The sequence below is a fragment of the Bison bison genome, unplaced genomic scaffold (assembly GCF_000754665.1).
Source record: "Bison bison bison isolate TAMUID 2011002044 unplaced genomic scaffold, Bison_UMD1.0 scf7180017864291, whole genome shotgun sequence".
Classification (NCBI taxonomy): domain Eukaryota; kingdom Metazoa; phylum Chordata; class Mammalia; order Artiodactyla; family Bovidae; genus Bison; species Bison bison.
Window position 1 is genome coordinate 13,609,276 of NW_011494863.1, and position 14,043 is coordinate 13,623,318.

Genomic DNA, 14,043 nt, shown 5'->3' on the forward strand with positions numbered 1-14,043 from the left:
ACCCAAGACTGATCTCCTTCAGAATGGACCGGTTGGATCTCCTTGCAGTCCAAGGGACTCTCAAGAGTCTTCTCCAACACCACAGTTCAAAAGCATCAATTCTTCGGTGCTCAGCTTTCTTCACAGTCCAACTCTCACATCCATACATGACCACTGGAAAAACCATAGCCTTGACTAGATGTACCTTTGTTGGCAAAGTAATGTCTCTGCTTTTTAATATGTTGTCTGGGTTGGTCATAACTTTCCTTCCAAGGAGTGTCTTTTAATTTCATGGCTGCAGTCACCATCTGCAGTGATTTTGGATGCTTTAAAGAGCAATATTGCATAGGAACCTGGAATGTTAGGTCCATGAATCAAGGCAAATTGGAAGTGGTCAAACTTCAAATTGGAAGTGGAGATGGCAAGAGTGAACATCGACATTCTAGGAATCAGTGAACTAAAATGGACTGGAATGGGTGAATTTAACTCAGATGACCATTATATCTACTACTGTGGGCAGGGATCCCTTAGAAGAAATGGAGTAGCCATCATGGTCAACAAGAGTCCAAAATGCAGTACTTGGATGCAATCTCAAAAACTACAGAATGATCTCTGTTCGTTTCCAAGGCAAACCATTCAATATCACAGTGATCCAAGCTATGTGCCCAATCAGTAACACTGAAGAAGCTGAAGTTGAATGGTTCTATGAAGACCTACAAGACCTTTTAGAACTAACACCCCAAAAATATGTCCTTTTCATTATAGGGGACTGGAATGCAAAAGTAAGAAGTCAAGAGTTAAGAATACAAATGAAAAAAATGAATATAAATTTCCTTTCAATCAGTAAATTTGAATAACCATAGATTCAGTAGGTTAAGGATAAGGACTTATTTGTTATTCATTCTGTGTTTTTATTTTTAAAATATTTATTATTTATTTGACTTGTCTCAGGTCTCAGTTATGGCATGTGGGATCTTTAGTTGTGACATGTAAATTCTCAGCTGTGGCATGAGAGATCTAGTTCCCTGATCAGGGGTTGAGCGTGGTCCTCCTGTATTGGGAGCATGGAATCTTAGCCACTGAACCACCAGGGAAGTCCCTGGTTCTCTGTCTCTTTAGATTGAGCTCAGTGTCTGCTACTTGACATGTATTTAGTATTTGCTGGGGTGGGGCACTGAATAGAATATAGATGCACAGCAGCGAATAAATTTCTAGTCCTACTTCTTGCCTTTGGCTCCTGGCCCTTTCATTTATTTGTTTGTATGAATCGCAGCTCAGTTATGCTTGTCAAGCCTTAGTTATCCCATCTGTCAAATGGGGATTATTTTAAGATTTGCTTGATGAAGATGTCAAGCACATGGCCCAGGATCTGCCTCCTAGTAAGTATCCAATAAAATAGCCACATATGATATAGATTTGATGCTGAGTTTTGGGGATGCAGCTAAATATCCTTTTCTACATGTACTGGAAATAGTGTACCAGTTAATACCCCAGTGGCTTTTCTCCTTGGTACTTCATCTCCGAGCTTGGTGTTTATACTAGAGTGACCACATTAATTGGAGCCTTAGCCCTGTCTTCTCATTTGGAAAGCCAAAAATCAGACATTTAATTCCCTAGATGAAGACAGACTGAAGGGCTTCAGAAGCAATTAATATGCATGGCTGTTCCTTAGCAGCCTGATACCTTGTAGTTCTGCTGACTGCCATATCAAAATATTGATTAATCTTTTACATAATAGAGAAACAGTCTTTAATACATATTTGTGCCTTCATTATTCATGAAACCTTAGCAGTTGGTGATAGCATCTTGGGCAGCTTGTTTATGTGGTAGGAAATGGCTACAAAACAAAAACAAAAACGCCTGACACAGTTCTTGGTGTAGCACTTGTTCAAATCACCTTACATTTGAATGCTGTCAAAGAGTTTATAGTTCCTAAAAACTGTAAACAAAATGGTGTTAAAAAATATATCTTCATGAAACAAAGGTTCCCATTCCTATGTGTCATTTTCCCACACTTATTATAGCACTTCCTAGGTGTCAGGCAATGTCCTAAGAACGTTACAAATCATGTGTTAACTTATTTAATCCTTATGTCATCACTCAGATATAGATACTGTCATTATGTCCATTTTATAGACAGGGAAACTGAGCCACAGGGAGATTAGGTAGCATGCCCAAGGTCACACGACTGATCATCTTACAGCCAGAACTTGAAAACAGGCATCAGACTCTTGTGTCCATGCACTTGAATTCTGTGTCTGCTGTCTTGTCTGTATTAATGATCTAATGGAAAGTCAATGGAGAGGTGATATTTGGGGATGATATTAAACTGAGAGGCTTTTTGATGAAGTAAGAGTCTCACTTGGAATCAGTGTAGTGATGTGGGGAACTGCAGATACTGGAGTCAGATAGTTCTGGGTTCAAACTCACTGTACTGCTTACTGGATGCATGTCCTTGATCCCTCATTTCACTCCCTGTGGCAGTGCTATTATACCTCCCGCCCTTGGTGGGGCCAGGGCCTCGTAGAGATTGACGTGTACTGCTGGGTCCCCCGACTTTGGGGTTGACCATGTGACTTGCTGGCCACGGGAAGCAGGTACTTTAGGTGGCCCTGGGTCTTCATCAGTGCTCTGCCTCAGTAGGAGTGGAGCCAGCCCAGCTACAACCTGTAGGTGTATGAGTGAGACGTAAATACTTACCATGGTATGTCTCACTCACACTTTGTGCTTGCTTGTCTATTTCCCTGAGTGTAGTGAGGCTAAGTCAGATTTTGTCAACTGTAAAGGCGAAATACAATACCTCCCTCTTAGTGAAGCTGTGAGAACTTACTGAGCTAGAGTACAGATGAATGTTATGAAGTAAAACTTACTTCAGTTTCTATTGTTAAAGAATTGCTATCAAGTTAGGGTCAGTATTAAACTTTTCAGTGTTTATAAAGGGAAATATGAAATTATGATATGCTATGTGTTACTATAATATTCAAATAAGCAATATTTACCCAAGCTCCATTAAGATCTAGTTTCAAAAATTTCTTTTTTACTAACAGTATGTTCTTATCTATGCATTAACATGGGGTTCTTAATATACAAGTAATTTCATGTATTTGAAATGAATGAAGTGCTTTTCTTTTAGAATGGGCTTTTTATTTTATTTTAACCAGCTTAGTCTAAACATTTTAGCCTACTAAATTCATATGTATATTTTTTCAGTGTGTATATTTCTCATGTGTAATTTGGCTATATGCAACAATTTCTAGGATAGGTTAGTTAAAACTTTCAAACATTGACATAACCTGGAAAATATTTCCAAAGTATAACATATGCATATCTAATGTAGAGTCTAAATATGGTTTAATGATTTAAAAGGATAAAAAGAGAGGAAATAGATTTTTTAGATGAACTGAACCTTTGCTTGGCTTGCACTTTCCACATATTTAAAAAATGAGGTCTCAAGCCAAGGAGAGAGAATGTAGAAATTTTGCATCTTTTTGCAATGAATCCTGTGGGATATTTAAAAACAGATGTATAAGAAAGAAAATGTGATCTGTTGCTTTTTCTGCATTAATTTTAATGGATATCATCCAAGGGTAATTCTTCCACTCTAGGTTAATTATAAAATGCTGATGAGTCTTTCATGTCATAATTAGTATGCTTTAGCTTATTTTTATCTCTTACCTCTTTGGTCAAAATCTGGTCCATTGACTTTTTTTTTCAATGAGTTAACTGCAACTTTAATTAGTCTATAATTATAGCAGTGCTATTGGGGATCTATTCTACAAACAAATCACATATATTGTAGCAAGATGGAGGATTGTCAGCATATTGATAATGGTGTGCTGATAAGCCAGGTCTTTGATGGGCAGTGTTGGGCAGTTTCTATGGCATAAATATTTCCACTGTGGCTGATGTCAAGCTACCCATCCTTTGACAGCTTCCTCTCAAAATTCTAAACAGGTAATAATAAACTTCTGTAAGCAAGTTCAAGCCAGCACACAAACAGCTAATTCTTACATACTGGACAATTATGTTGGAATAATGATACTTGTTAATTATCCTGCAGTACCTTCTTTCAACTGCAACTCATCCATTAAGAGAGAAGCTTTATGTAAGACTGTTAAGGACCCTTTAGAACAGTGATTATAATCATTTAAGTCATAGACTACTTTGAAGAGCAAATCAAAACTATAAATTTTCTCTACAAGAAAAACAAGTACACTCTAAGAATTATGACTGTGATTTCAAGGGATTCTTGTATCTCCTGAAACTTTTCCATGGGTCTCAGATTAATAATCACTGCTATCTCTTTGGGCCAAACTAATTTGGCAAGCAACATTCTAAATATCTTTGCTTCTGTTCACTAAGTTTGTAAATCACTAGAGAGCTCAAAAATCACTGTGTCATTGAAGTAGAGTTGAATTGCCAATACTTTGTTAATTGTGTTTACTATCTGGCCTCTTCTATCATTATCCTAAAATTCAGGAATCACAAGGAACTCAAGAGATGATGAGGTGCACTACTGAGTAACACTGAACAATTTAAGTTTTAGTTTCTCCCTTTATTCTACTAATTTTGTGTCAACTATTATATAAGGTAACTCTAGGACTTCAACTTTTATTGAAGGAAATATTCCTTATATTATAGGAAATATAAGCTTCCTGTATGTATATATGTGCATATGTATGTATGTCTCTATAGACAAAGCCTTAACACTTTTCCCTCCTTTTTTAGTGTTATGTTTAGTTAAACCTATTGCTCTCTGACTTGATCAAACACTGTTTTTTTATATATAGTCCCACAGTGCTTATATTTGGATTTTGTGGCACACTTTACAATTAGATTTAAACAACTGTGTAATGATTTTCAAAAAAAAATCATTTCTTCTACTAGATAAATAATTTAAAGGTGAGGTGATGCCACAATGCCCATTACCTAATGGGTTCTGAAAATTTGTTGAATGAAAGAATTAATAATCATTTTTTGATTTTTACATCTTTAAGAGAAGAAAGGAAAATGAGGATTTTAAAAAAGAGACTAAAGTTTTAATCAAACAACCAGATTACTAGCTTCAGTTTTAGTATTGTTTCTTTTGGAGTTGATGTTAAAGACAGTAATTGTATTAGACCTTCAAAAGTCAAGAAAGAAACGCAATTGTCCGGTTTTTGAGGTTTTTCTTTTGTTGAGTCTTTTCAACTTAATCCTTAAATGTCCAGAGAATTTTTGCTCACCAACATAAAGCATCACTAAGAATTCAGATTCATTAAAGTTGGCTTGTAATTAGCTAAGAGATTTAAAAATATATTGAATTACTTTGAAGATGACTGTTCAGTTAGAAAATAATGTCAGAGACCAATATCCTCATTTATTAGTAGAATGGTCTGTTCAACTTGGGGAAAATTCAGACTAAAAGCTGGAGCTTGCTTGTTTCAGCCTCAGTAAGGCCTGGGGCAGAGAAGAGTCTTCTCACACTGCAGACACAGCAGGCGTGCCATTGTAATCACAGCTGATTAAATGGCCAACTGAAGGTCAGATGTCCCTGTCAGAAACAGAATCTTGGTCTTTCAGCTCTTTAACATGGTTTCCCATGGAGCGATTTTTTGGCTCAGTATGTCGGAATGTGAGGTCAACTTATTTACTACGTATTTATTGTGACTGATATATTGTCAGGACTCCAGTAACAGCAAAAAGGAACACAGGATACTTCATGTCTTTGACAAATCTACATTCTAGCAAAGCAAGAATATAAATCATGGAAATACAAAGCAGGCTGAAGGAAACGCTTAAGATACATAAACTGATAGAAAAGTCAGATTATACTCTTATTTGAAAAAATCAAGCAAGGCTTTATGGAAGAGGTAACACAATGAGCTAGATATTGAAGAATGGGTAGGATCACATCTGATGAAGATTGGAGGTATAGAGAGCATTCTGTAAGCAAACATATGCAGCTGGGGAAACTGGGGTGTGACTTCATAAGAGCAAGTAATTGAACTTGAGTAGAAGTGTGTAGTAGTTGTGACGATGCAATGGCGGCCACTGTAGGAGTGATGAGGGCTATAGAGACAATGAAGGATTGAGTAGGAAAAGTCGTGAGTTTGAGACCAGTAGTAATCAGTTGACTTGTCCTTTTTATTAGACAGTAGACATACATCTATTTATGACACAAGTTAATAGAAATCCAGGTCTAGACCAAATGATGAAAACAAATAAGTAGTGTAGGTTGACTCTTTGGACCTTCCACCATATTCTCTTTCTTCCCATTCTTCTCCAAGTAGAACTTGTATCTGATTTCATCCCTGGTGAGGAATGACTGATAATGACTTGCGGATCATTAATAGAATGGTGGGAATAATAATAATTCTGAAGAGCATTCTTATGTTATCAGGACTCTTTAACTCAAAGGCTTCAGACTGCAAGGAATCACATTGTAATTGAACAGTATGAAGCAGGGTAGACAGATTGCCGTGGAAGAGCTGGCATGGGCCCCTCAAATTACATTAACAGCATTTCCATGTCTCCCTCTGTGGCTCATAGGGACCACTGGTTGTAAGAATGCCAGCCTGACTCAGAGTGTGAATAGCAAGACAAATCATTCCCAATTGTGAGAATGACTCAATGTATAGGTGCTATGATGTGTTAGTCATGCTCTTTGCATGAACTAGTGAAGGGCATGAAGCAGTTAAGACAGTGGAATGCTAACTAAATCAAGAGGTTCTGGGTTTTAAATCAAGATTTAAGTAGCAATTTTCACATTTGTTGGGGAAAAAACTAGAATTGGATATGTAAGTTCCAAGAGTCATTTTACCTCCTTCATATCATATAAGAAGGCATAAATTATGGGACATCCCCCCACCCCTCCAGAATACAGAACCACACGGATGTCAGCTCTTTGCGAGCTCCTTTCTTGGCACCTGTCCAGTACAGAGGGCTATGGGGAGCTGCGAGCTAAGGACGGACAGCTGACGAGGGAACTGGGGAGCTACGTCCTCAGTCAGCTCCACAAGGTGGCACTCTGTCAGGAAGATGTTCCGCTGCATAGACGGCCCCGGTGAGTGGTTATGGGAGTGCTGCTGTTGGCAGGAAGGGGGGATCACAGTCCGGAATGCTGCTTGGAAGCGGTGAGAGAGCAGGTTGTAGATAATGGGGTTGACCGCTGAGCTCAGGTAGAAGAAGACACCTGGAACGCAGAGGATTAAGAGACAGGCTGAGGAAAAACTGAGGGGGAGGCACTACACGGAGAAGCATAAATATTTAATAAAGGCCTCACATCCCTTTGATTGCCTCTTTTGGAAGTGATAGTACATACAAGACTCTAATTGAGAATACAAAATGCTCTGAACAGATCTACCACCTGTGTACTTTAGGAACCAAACCTAGAAAGATTAAAGAGTCTCGGAAAAATTTAAGCTGGAATGGGATCTCTCTGAGATGTTCAGCAACTTCCTTTGATCCCCACTTGTTTAATTAAAGAACATGTTCCCATAGCATTAATGAGAGATGCGTAAGTATCAGAAGAAAGAGATGTTTTTATCTTATGCTTCAGTCTATCATTTGAAACTGCAAGTAATGGAGGAATAGTAAATCAGTCAAGGCATAATCTCTGTTAAGACTCCTTATGATGCCAAATAGCTCTTCAAAGAAGCATTCCCCAGTGTCCTTTTCCTGCCAATTCCTTCCCCTTGATGTCTCTTCCCACCTTATTTCCAACCTTAATGAATTCTTGTATTGTTTTCCATTTGTTTTCTCCACCAAATGCCTTACACATTGCCATTTTCTTGGTTGATACACACTTTTCATTTGTTACCATATCCTATTTTATTTCCTCAAGGCCCATGGAGCCTGAAGAATCAGAGGACTTAAGTTTCTGATCTTGGCCCTTACTTATTCTGTGACCCTGGACAGAACTGGCACTTCAATTTCTTGTTCTTTGTAAAATGGAGATGATAACACCATTTTAACCCACCTCCCTGGATTATTGTGAGGATAAAGTTGAGGTACTATCCACAGAAGGGTTGAGAATAAGAATATAAAACAAGTGATAGATGCTATCCTTAACACGTTCATTGTCATTCTCATTTGTATAGTTCAGGACACATACAGAGCCATTTGCCTGTGGACAGAATTGGGCACAGAGAAATGTTGTTTAGTTGCAAAGTCCTGTCTGACTCTTTTGCGACCATATGGACTACAGCCCGCCAGTCTCCCCTGTCCATGGGATTTCCCAGGCAAAATACTGGAGTGGGTTGCCATGCCCTCCTCCATAGGATCTTCCTGACCCAGAGATCTAACCCAGGTTTCCTGCATTGCAGGAAACTGTTTATCACTATCTAGGAAACCCAGGAAGGAATGTCTGTGGACCTGTAGGGGTGGGGGGTGCATTTCTGTACACTGTTAATTTGTTCAATAAAGAAATACTGATTGAACTTTTATTATGTGACTTTGAGGCCCACTGGAAGGTAGTGGATTTAGACTTTGTTCTCCAAGGATCTAGAACAGTATTACAGAGATAAGATTTATGCCTGATTTCAGTAATTAACAAGAGGATGATACCTAACAATATCTGTTAAGACAAGAGCAAAATATGTGATAGTAACAGTCATGTTATGGAAATTCACATTAAGCACAAGAACACTAATAATCATGACAAATCATCTCCATAATAATGGGGGTGACTGGAGTCTAACCAGACCATGAAATGGGTAGGAGACATTGGGGAAGAGAGAAGGGGGTCTCAAGAGAGGAGTGGAAGAGAGGTAGAAGGCACAGCATGCACCAGTGTACTGAGACGGGAACACTTATTGTCCAGAATAATGCAGGACGTGCAGAAACCCCTAATTCACCAACTTGGAAAGTATATGGCTTATGAATTGAAAATACTATAATCTGAGGGTCAGAAGGCAAGTTGGGGGCGTTTTGGGCATAGCATTTAAGAGGTTTAGATATCATCTGGTTGGTAGGGTTGGGGAGGTAAAAATTATGTCTTAATAAGAAAATGTTATTGTGTTGTAAATGACACAGCTTGGGAATCTTAAAATAGTTTTGTTGATGCCTCTGGAGAAGTGTAATCAACTAGTGAAGCTTCATGTTGATCTTGTGTATTTTCCAATTTTTTTAAAGAATAATTTATCTTATTTAAAACACTTTTTTTATTGAAGTATAGTTGATTTACAATGTTGTGTTGGTTTCAGGTATACAGCAAAGTGAATCAATTATGCATATACATATATCCTTTTTAAAAAATTCTATTCCCATATACACCTATACAGAGTATTTAATAGAATCCTTGTGGTACACAGTAGGTCTTTATTAGTTATCTATTATATATATAGTAGTGTGTATATTATTTAAACACTTCCACTTCTCAGACAAACCACAAAGATCAGAGCTATAAACATTTTTGAGATATCGTCCAGAATAATAAATAGTTTAACACAGAGGAAGGTCCTAATGTCTAGGTATAAGCTTTACACAAGCCCTGCTGAATAAAAAAAAAAAAAATGGTGGTAGAAAACAGATAATATATATGGTATTAAGTATACATATGAATGTTATTGCTCTATGCACATCTGGACTTTAATTTTTACAAATTGCTCTTATCCTTCCTCCATAATGACGTCTTTGTCTTTGATAAAGAGCTTGTAGAACCAGCCAGTGACTAGCAGAGGTAGAGGGATAAAAGCGGTCTGAACTTAAGGCTAACAGTTACACTAACTGAGAACGAAAGACGTGGGGGCCGTCCTTTGCTCCATTCAAGAGGAAGGAAGCCTGAACTTGAAGTTAGGTGACTCAAGCCTGAATCTTAATTTTTACTATTTGCCCATTACCTTTGGACAAGTCATTTCTTCTTTGTAGAACTGTTTCTTTAACAATAAAATGTTGATGATAATGTTTACTTTACAATTTGTGATAGTCATAGAAAGATATACTATAGTTTAAAAAGTTCTTTAATAGCTATTATTTTACTTGCTTCTCACCATCAGCCTGTGGGCTTTCCAGGTGGCGCTAGTGGTTAAGAACCCACCTGTCAAGGCAGGAAATGTAAGACATGCAGTTAGATCCCTAGATCGGGAAGATACCCTGGAGTAGGAAATGGCAACCCACTCCAGTTTTCTTATCTGGAAAATTCCATGGACGGAGGAGCCTGAAAGGCTACAGTCCATGGGGTCACAAAGAGTCGGACATGACTGAAGTGACTTAGTGTGCATCAGCCTGTGGTGTGTATAGAACAGGCGTTATTGCCATATTATAGTTGAGGAAACTTGGGAAAGAAGGAATCCATGTTTTGCTTATAGCTAAGAATATTAAAGGTACTGAGATGCAAATCCAGGCCCTCTGATTCAGCAACCTTTCCGTCACTCTCCAACATAGTCTATGATGTCCTTAATGAGCAGCATTAAAGTGGCCTAAAAGCAGAACATGATGCCCCATGAATGCCCTTTGGCTGGCTTTCAGGAGGATGTAACACTTGCTGAAGACAATAGTGGGTTTCAGGGACACGAGTGTTTAATAAATAAGAACCAAATAAATCCCATGGCCACTGGCAGAAAAACCAAAGGAATCATTCCTTAGACCATTTTCCTGCTGTGACATCATATTTAGAGTTGAGGGTTTTCATAAAATAGTGTCTAAAGTAGTAATATGGTATATTTCTTTTGAGCCAGTAACCTATTTAATCAATATTTAATGCCTAATAATATTTAAATATTTAATATTTAAATACAATAAAAATCAAATGTCATTTTATATATATATATATATATGCGTGGCAAATCTCTATGATAAATTGGCATATACAGATAGAACCTACTTGCTCTAAGCAAGATGAAAAAGCTGCAGCTACCTGAACACTTGTGATGCACCCAAAGGATCTACAATTTTACCTGACACCACATGGATGAGATTGAACACAGCAGCCAGGGGTTCGGTCCACTCCTCCACAAAGCTGAAGAAGAGCCGATCAATGTGGAATGGGGCCCAGCAGATAGCAAACACTAAGACCAAGACAACTGGAAAAGGAGGATGAAGGGGAGAGTAGAAGGCAGTCAAAGCAAGAAGAGGTATACAACTCCTTCTGAGTTCCTGCTAGCATTTGCCCTTCATCTTTGTTAAGTTATACTTCCTAAAGGTCACTAGATCCTACAGAACTTCTACACAGAATATGTAAACATAAGAATGAATTATATTCTGTGTAGAAGTTCTGTATTGAGAATCAGTTTCCCAAATGATTGTACAAGATTTCTTGTATAATGTAAGTTTCCTTTAAGGTATTAAAATAGTATTGAATGTATTCAAAGTCCAGAAAACATTCTACTGTGGAATATAAATTATTGCCAGTAGACTGTTGTAACCACACAAACTGGATATATAAGTAAAATGATTGTGCTCAAGCAAGTCCGTGTTCTTTGAAGTTATAGATTAATAAACTATGAAGTGCAGTATGAATTTATATTGTTATTCTAGAAAAAATAGAAGCTTTTATGATTTTAATCATTTAAAATTCTGCAAGAAGTCAGGGAAAAGAGAAAGATTGAACAACCATAAACATACTATAAGCATCTCTGGATTGGAATGGGGATGTGTCTATTATAAATTACTAGGGCACAGAATTCCTTCCAGTTGCTTTATGTTTGTTTTTACTTTTTATTTTTAAATCATTACAGATTCACAGGAAGTTGCACCTTCTAGTTTCTTATTTTCAGTTCCCCAGACAGAGATTGGTGCTACCAGAGTTTCTCTATAGGGCATTTGATCCGCACGAATATAAATATGTATGTTTTTTCTTCTCTCCTGGAGTTGTAAAATACTTTTCCTTCCTTTTCTTTTGAGATCTACTTCAAAATAATCTTGTAGGGGCTAACGGAGAGATAGACATGTAGAGGAAGCAAGATTAGCTATGCATTGATAACTTTTAAAGCTGGATGATGGGTACTTTGGTGTTCACTTTACAGTTCTCTGAACTCATGAGCATGTTTGATGTGTTTCATAGTAAACAGTACATATGTCTCCCATTGGCACTAAACATACTCAGAGTAAGTGATCTGCCTGCTTTATGTGGTTTCAGGACAGTTTGGGAGATTCTTCTGAATTTAGCCTTGAATAAAATGTCCCTAATCTGCTTACTACTGTCTATAATTTCCTCTAATTAAAAATTTAAATTCCTGTTAAAATTAAACCCTCTGCTTGCAAAAGGCAAAGGGTTCACAGTGTATTTTATCATTGTAACTTTAATGTGAGTACACTTCAAGTCTCTTAGTGAAAGATTATGTTCATAAAGGAAGGGAGAGAAATACTGAAGGGACTAGATTGCTTGGTAGAGAAGATCAGGTGCTAACACGTGGTAAAAAATTTCCAAGAAGATGATTAGTAGAGCTGAAAAGACATATTTTATTGACCTCACAGGTTTTGTTGTTGTTCATATATATCACATAGTTGCAATGAATGTTTCATATGCATATTATCCTGGAAGATTTTTTTTTTCTTCTAAACCTCACATTTTGAGTTGGAAAGTGTATCACAAACTTCCTTTCTCTAATTGATCAGTATCTTGTTAGACTAGTGCTGGATCTTGTATTTTTATAACATTTGAGTGTGGATCAATGCTTAGATTTTGTTTTAAAATCTTATCTATATAAAAGAGTGTACTGTTTATATAAAATCATGCAATGTCATAGGAGGAATGACTGCTTAGAATATTCTTAACCAGCTGTTCTTATTCTGGAAATAAAAGATTTCATGAAGACCAAGCTTGGTATCAGAGGGTTTTGTGATCCTCTGAAATGGACTATCAAACATTTGATGGATGCTCATTTATGTGTTTTCTGAGTGGAAAATTCACTATTTCCATAATACTTTTAAAGAAACTCATAATAAAAAATAGGTTAAGAACCACCTCCTCATTTTAAAAGGGAAAAGAGATATTTGAAGGCTCTGAGAGTGGATATGATTTCCAAAAACTGAACAGAGTGTATTATAATGGATGCAGTTTAGTGTGTTGTTCTGAGGCCTTTAAAACAGAACAAAATAGGCAGGCCCTAGATGCTTGAGTCAGAGAAGGCAATGGCACCCCACTCCAGTACTTTTGCTTGGAAAATCCCATGGACGAAGGAGCCTGATAGGCTGCAGTCCATGGGGTCGCTAAGAGTCGGACATGACTGAGCGACTTCACTTTCACTTTTCACTTTCATGCATTGGAGAAGGAAATGGCAACCCACTCCAGTGTTCTTGCCTGGAGAATCCCAGGGATGGTGGAGCCTGGTGGGCTGCCGTCTATGGGGTCGCACAGAGTCGGACACGACTTAGCAGCAGCAGCAGCAGCAGATGCTTGAGTAAGCCATGGAAGAACAGGACATGATATTGTGCTTGAAGACAATTTTGATCTGATACCAGCAACACTTAATCATACCAAATATAACTGCTTTCCTTTAACAAACAAACAATTACAAGATAGAGGACTCACACAGCATTTTAGTGACTGATTTTCTGGATGGTCTTTGAATATTTGCAGTCACTTTATCTGCCTCAAGGTGTTGGTCTTTCTTCAGCTGCAAGGGAAATGCAAAGAGATAAAGAAAGGGAAACAGTTTTTCCTCCCATTAAGATCTAAGAAGTGTGAGTCTAACACTCATTTTACAAGTTAAAAAAAAAAAAAAAAAAAACCTAAGAGAAATGTAAAGTGAAAGTGAAAGTCAGTCAGTCATGTCTGACTCTTTACAACACCATGGACTGTAGCCTGCCAGGCTTCTCTGTCCATGGAATTCTCCAGGCCAAAATACTGGAGTGGGTAGCCTATTCCTTCTCCAGGGGATCTTCCCATCCAGGGATGGAACCCAGGTCTCCCGCATTGCAGGTGCATTCTTTACTGTCTGAGCCACCAGGGCAGCCCAAGAATACTGGAGTGAGCAGCCTATCCCTTCCTTCTCTAGAGGATATTCCTGACCGAGGAATCCAATTGGGGTCTTCTGCATTGCAGGTGGGTTCTTTACCAGCTGAGCTACCAGGGAAGCCCCAGAGAAATGTAAGAATTAGCTAAATGTTTAACAGTAAGTTGGAGATGGAACTGGACTCAGG

The 14,043-nt window shown here is 37.9% G+C and overlaps 1 protein-coding gene across 1 annotated transcript in view; it reads right to left on the reverse strand.

The window, feature by feature from the left end:
- Nucleotides 1-6,086: 6,086 nt before the first annotated feature.
- Nucleotides 6,087-14,043, reverse strand: part of NMUR2 (neuromedin U receptor 2) — a 16,913-nt gene continuing 8,956 nt past the window's right edge. Inside the window, exons 2-4 of the mRNA XM_010850607.1 lie at nt 13,433-13,517; nt 10,857-10,982; nt 6,087-7,153 (exon numbers count right to left, since the gene is read on the reverse strand). Coding sequence (XP_010848909.1) covers nt 6,858-7,153; nt 10,857-10,982; nt 13,433-13,517 — 507 coding nt within the window. The 3' untranslated portion in view covers nt 6,087-6,857. The remainder of the gene's footprint in view (nt 7,154-10,856; nt 10,983-13,432; nt 13,518-14,043) is intronic.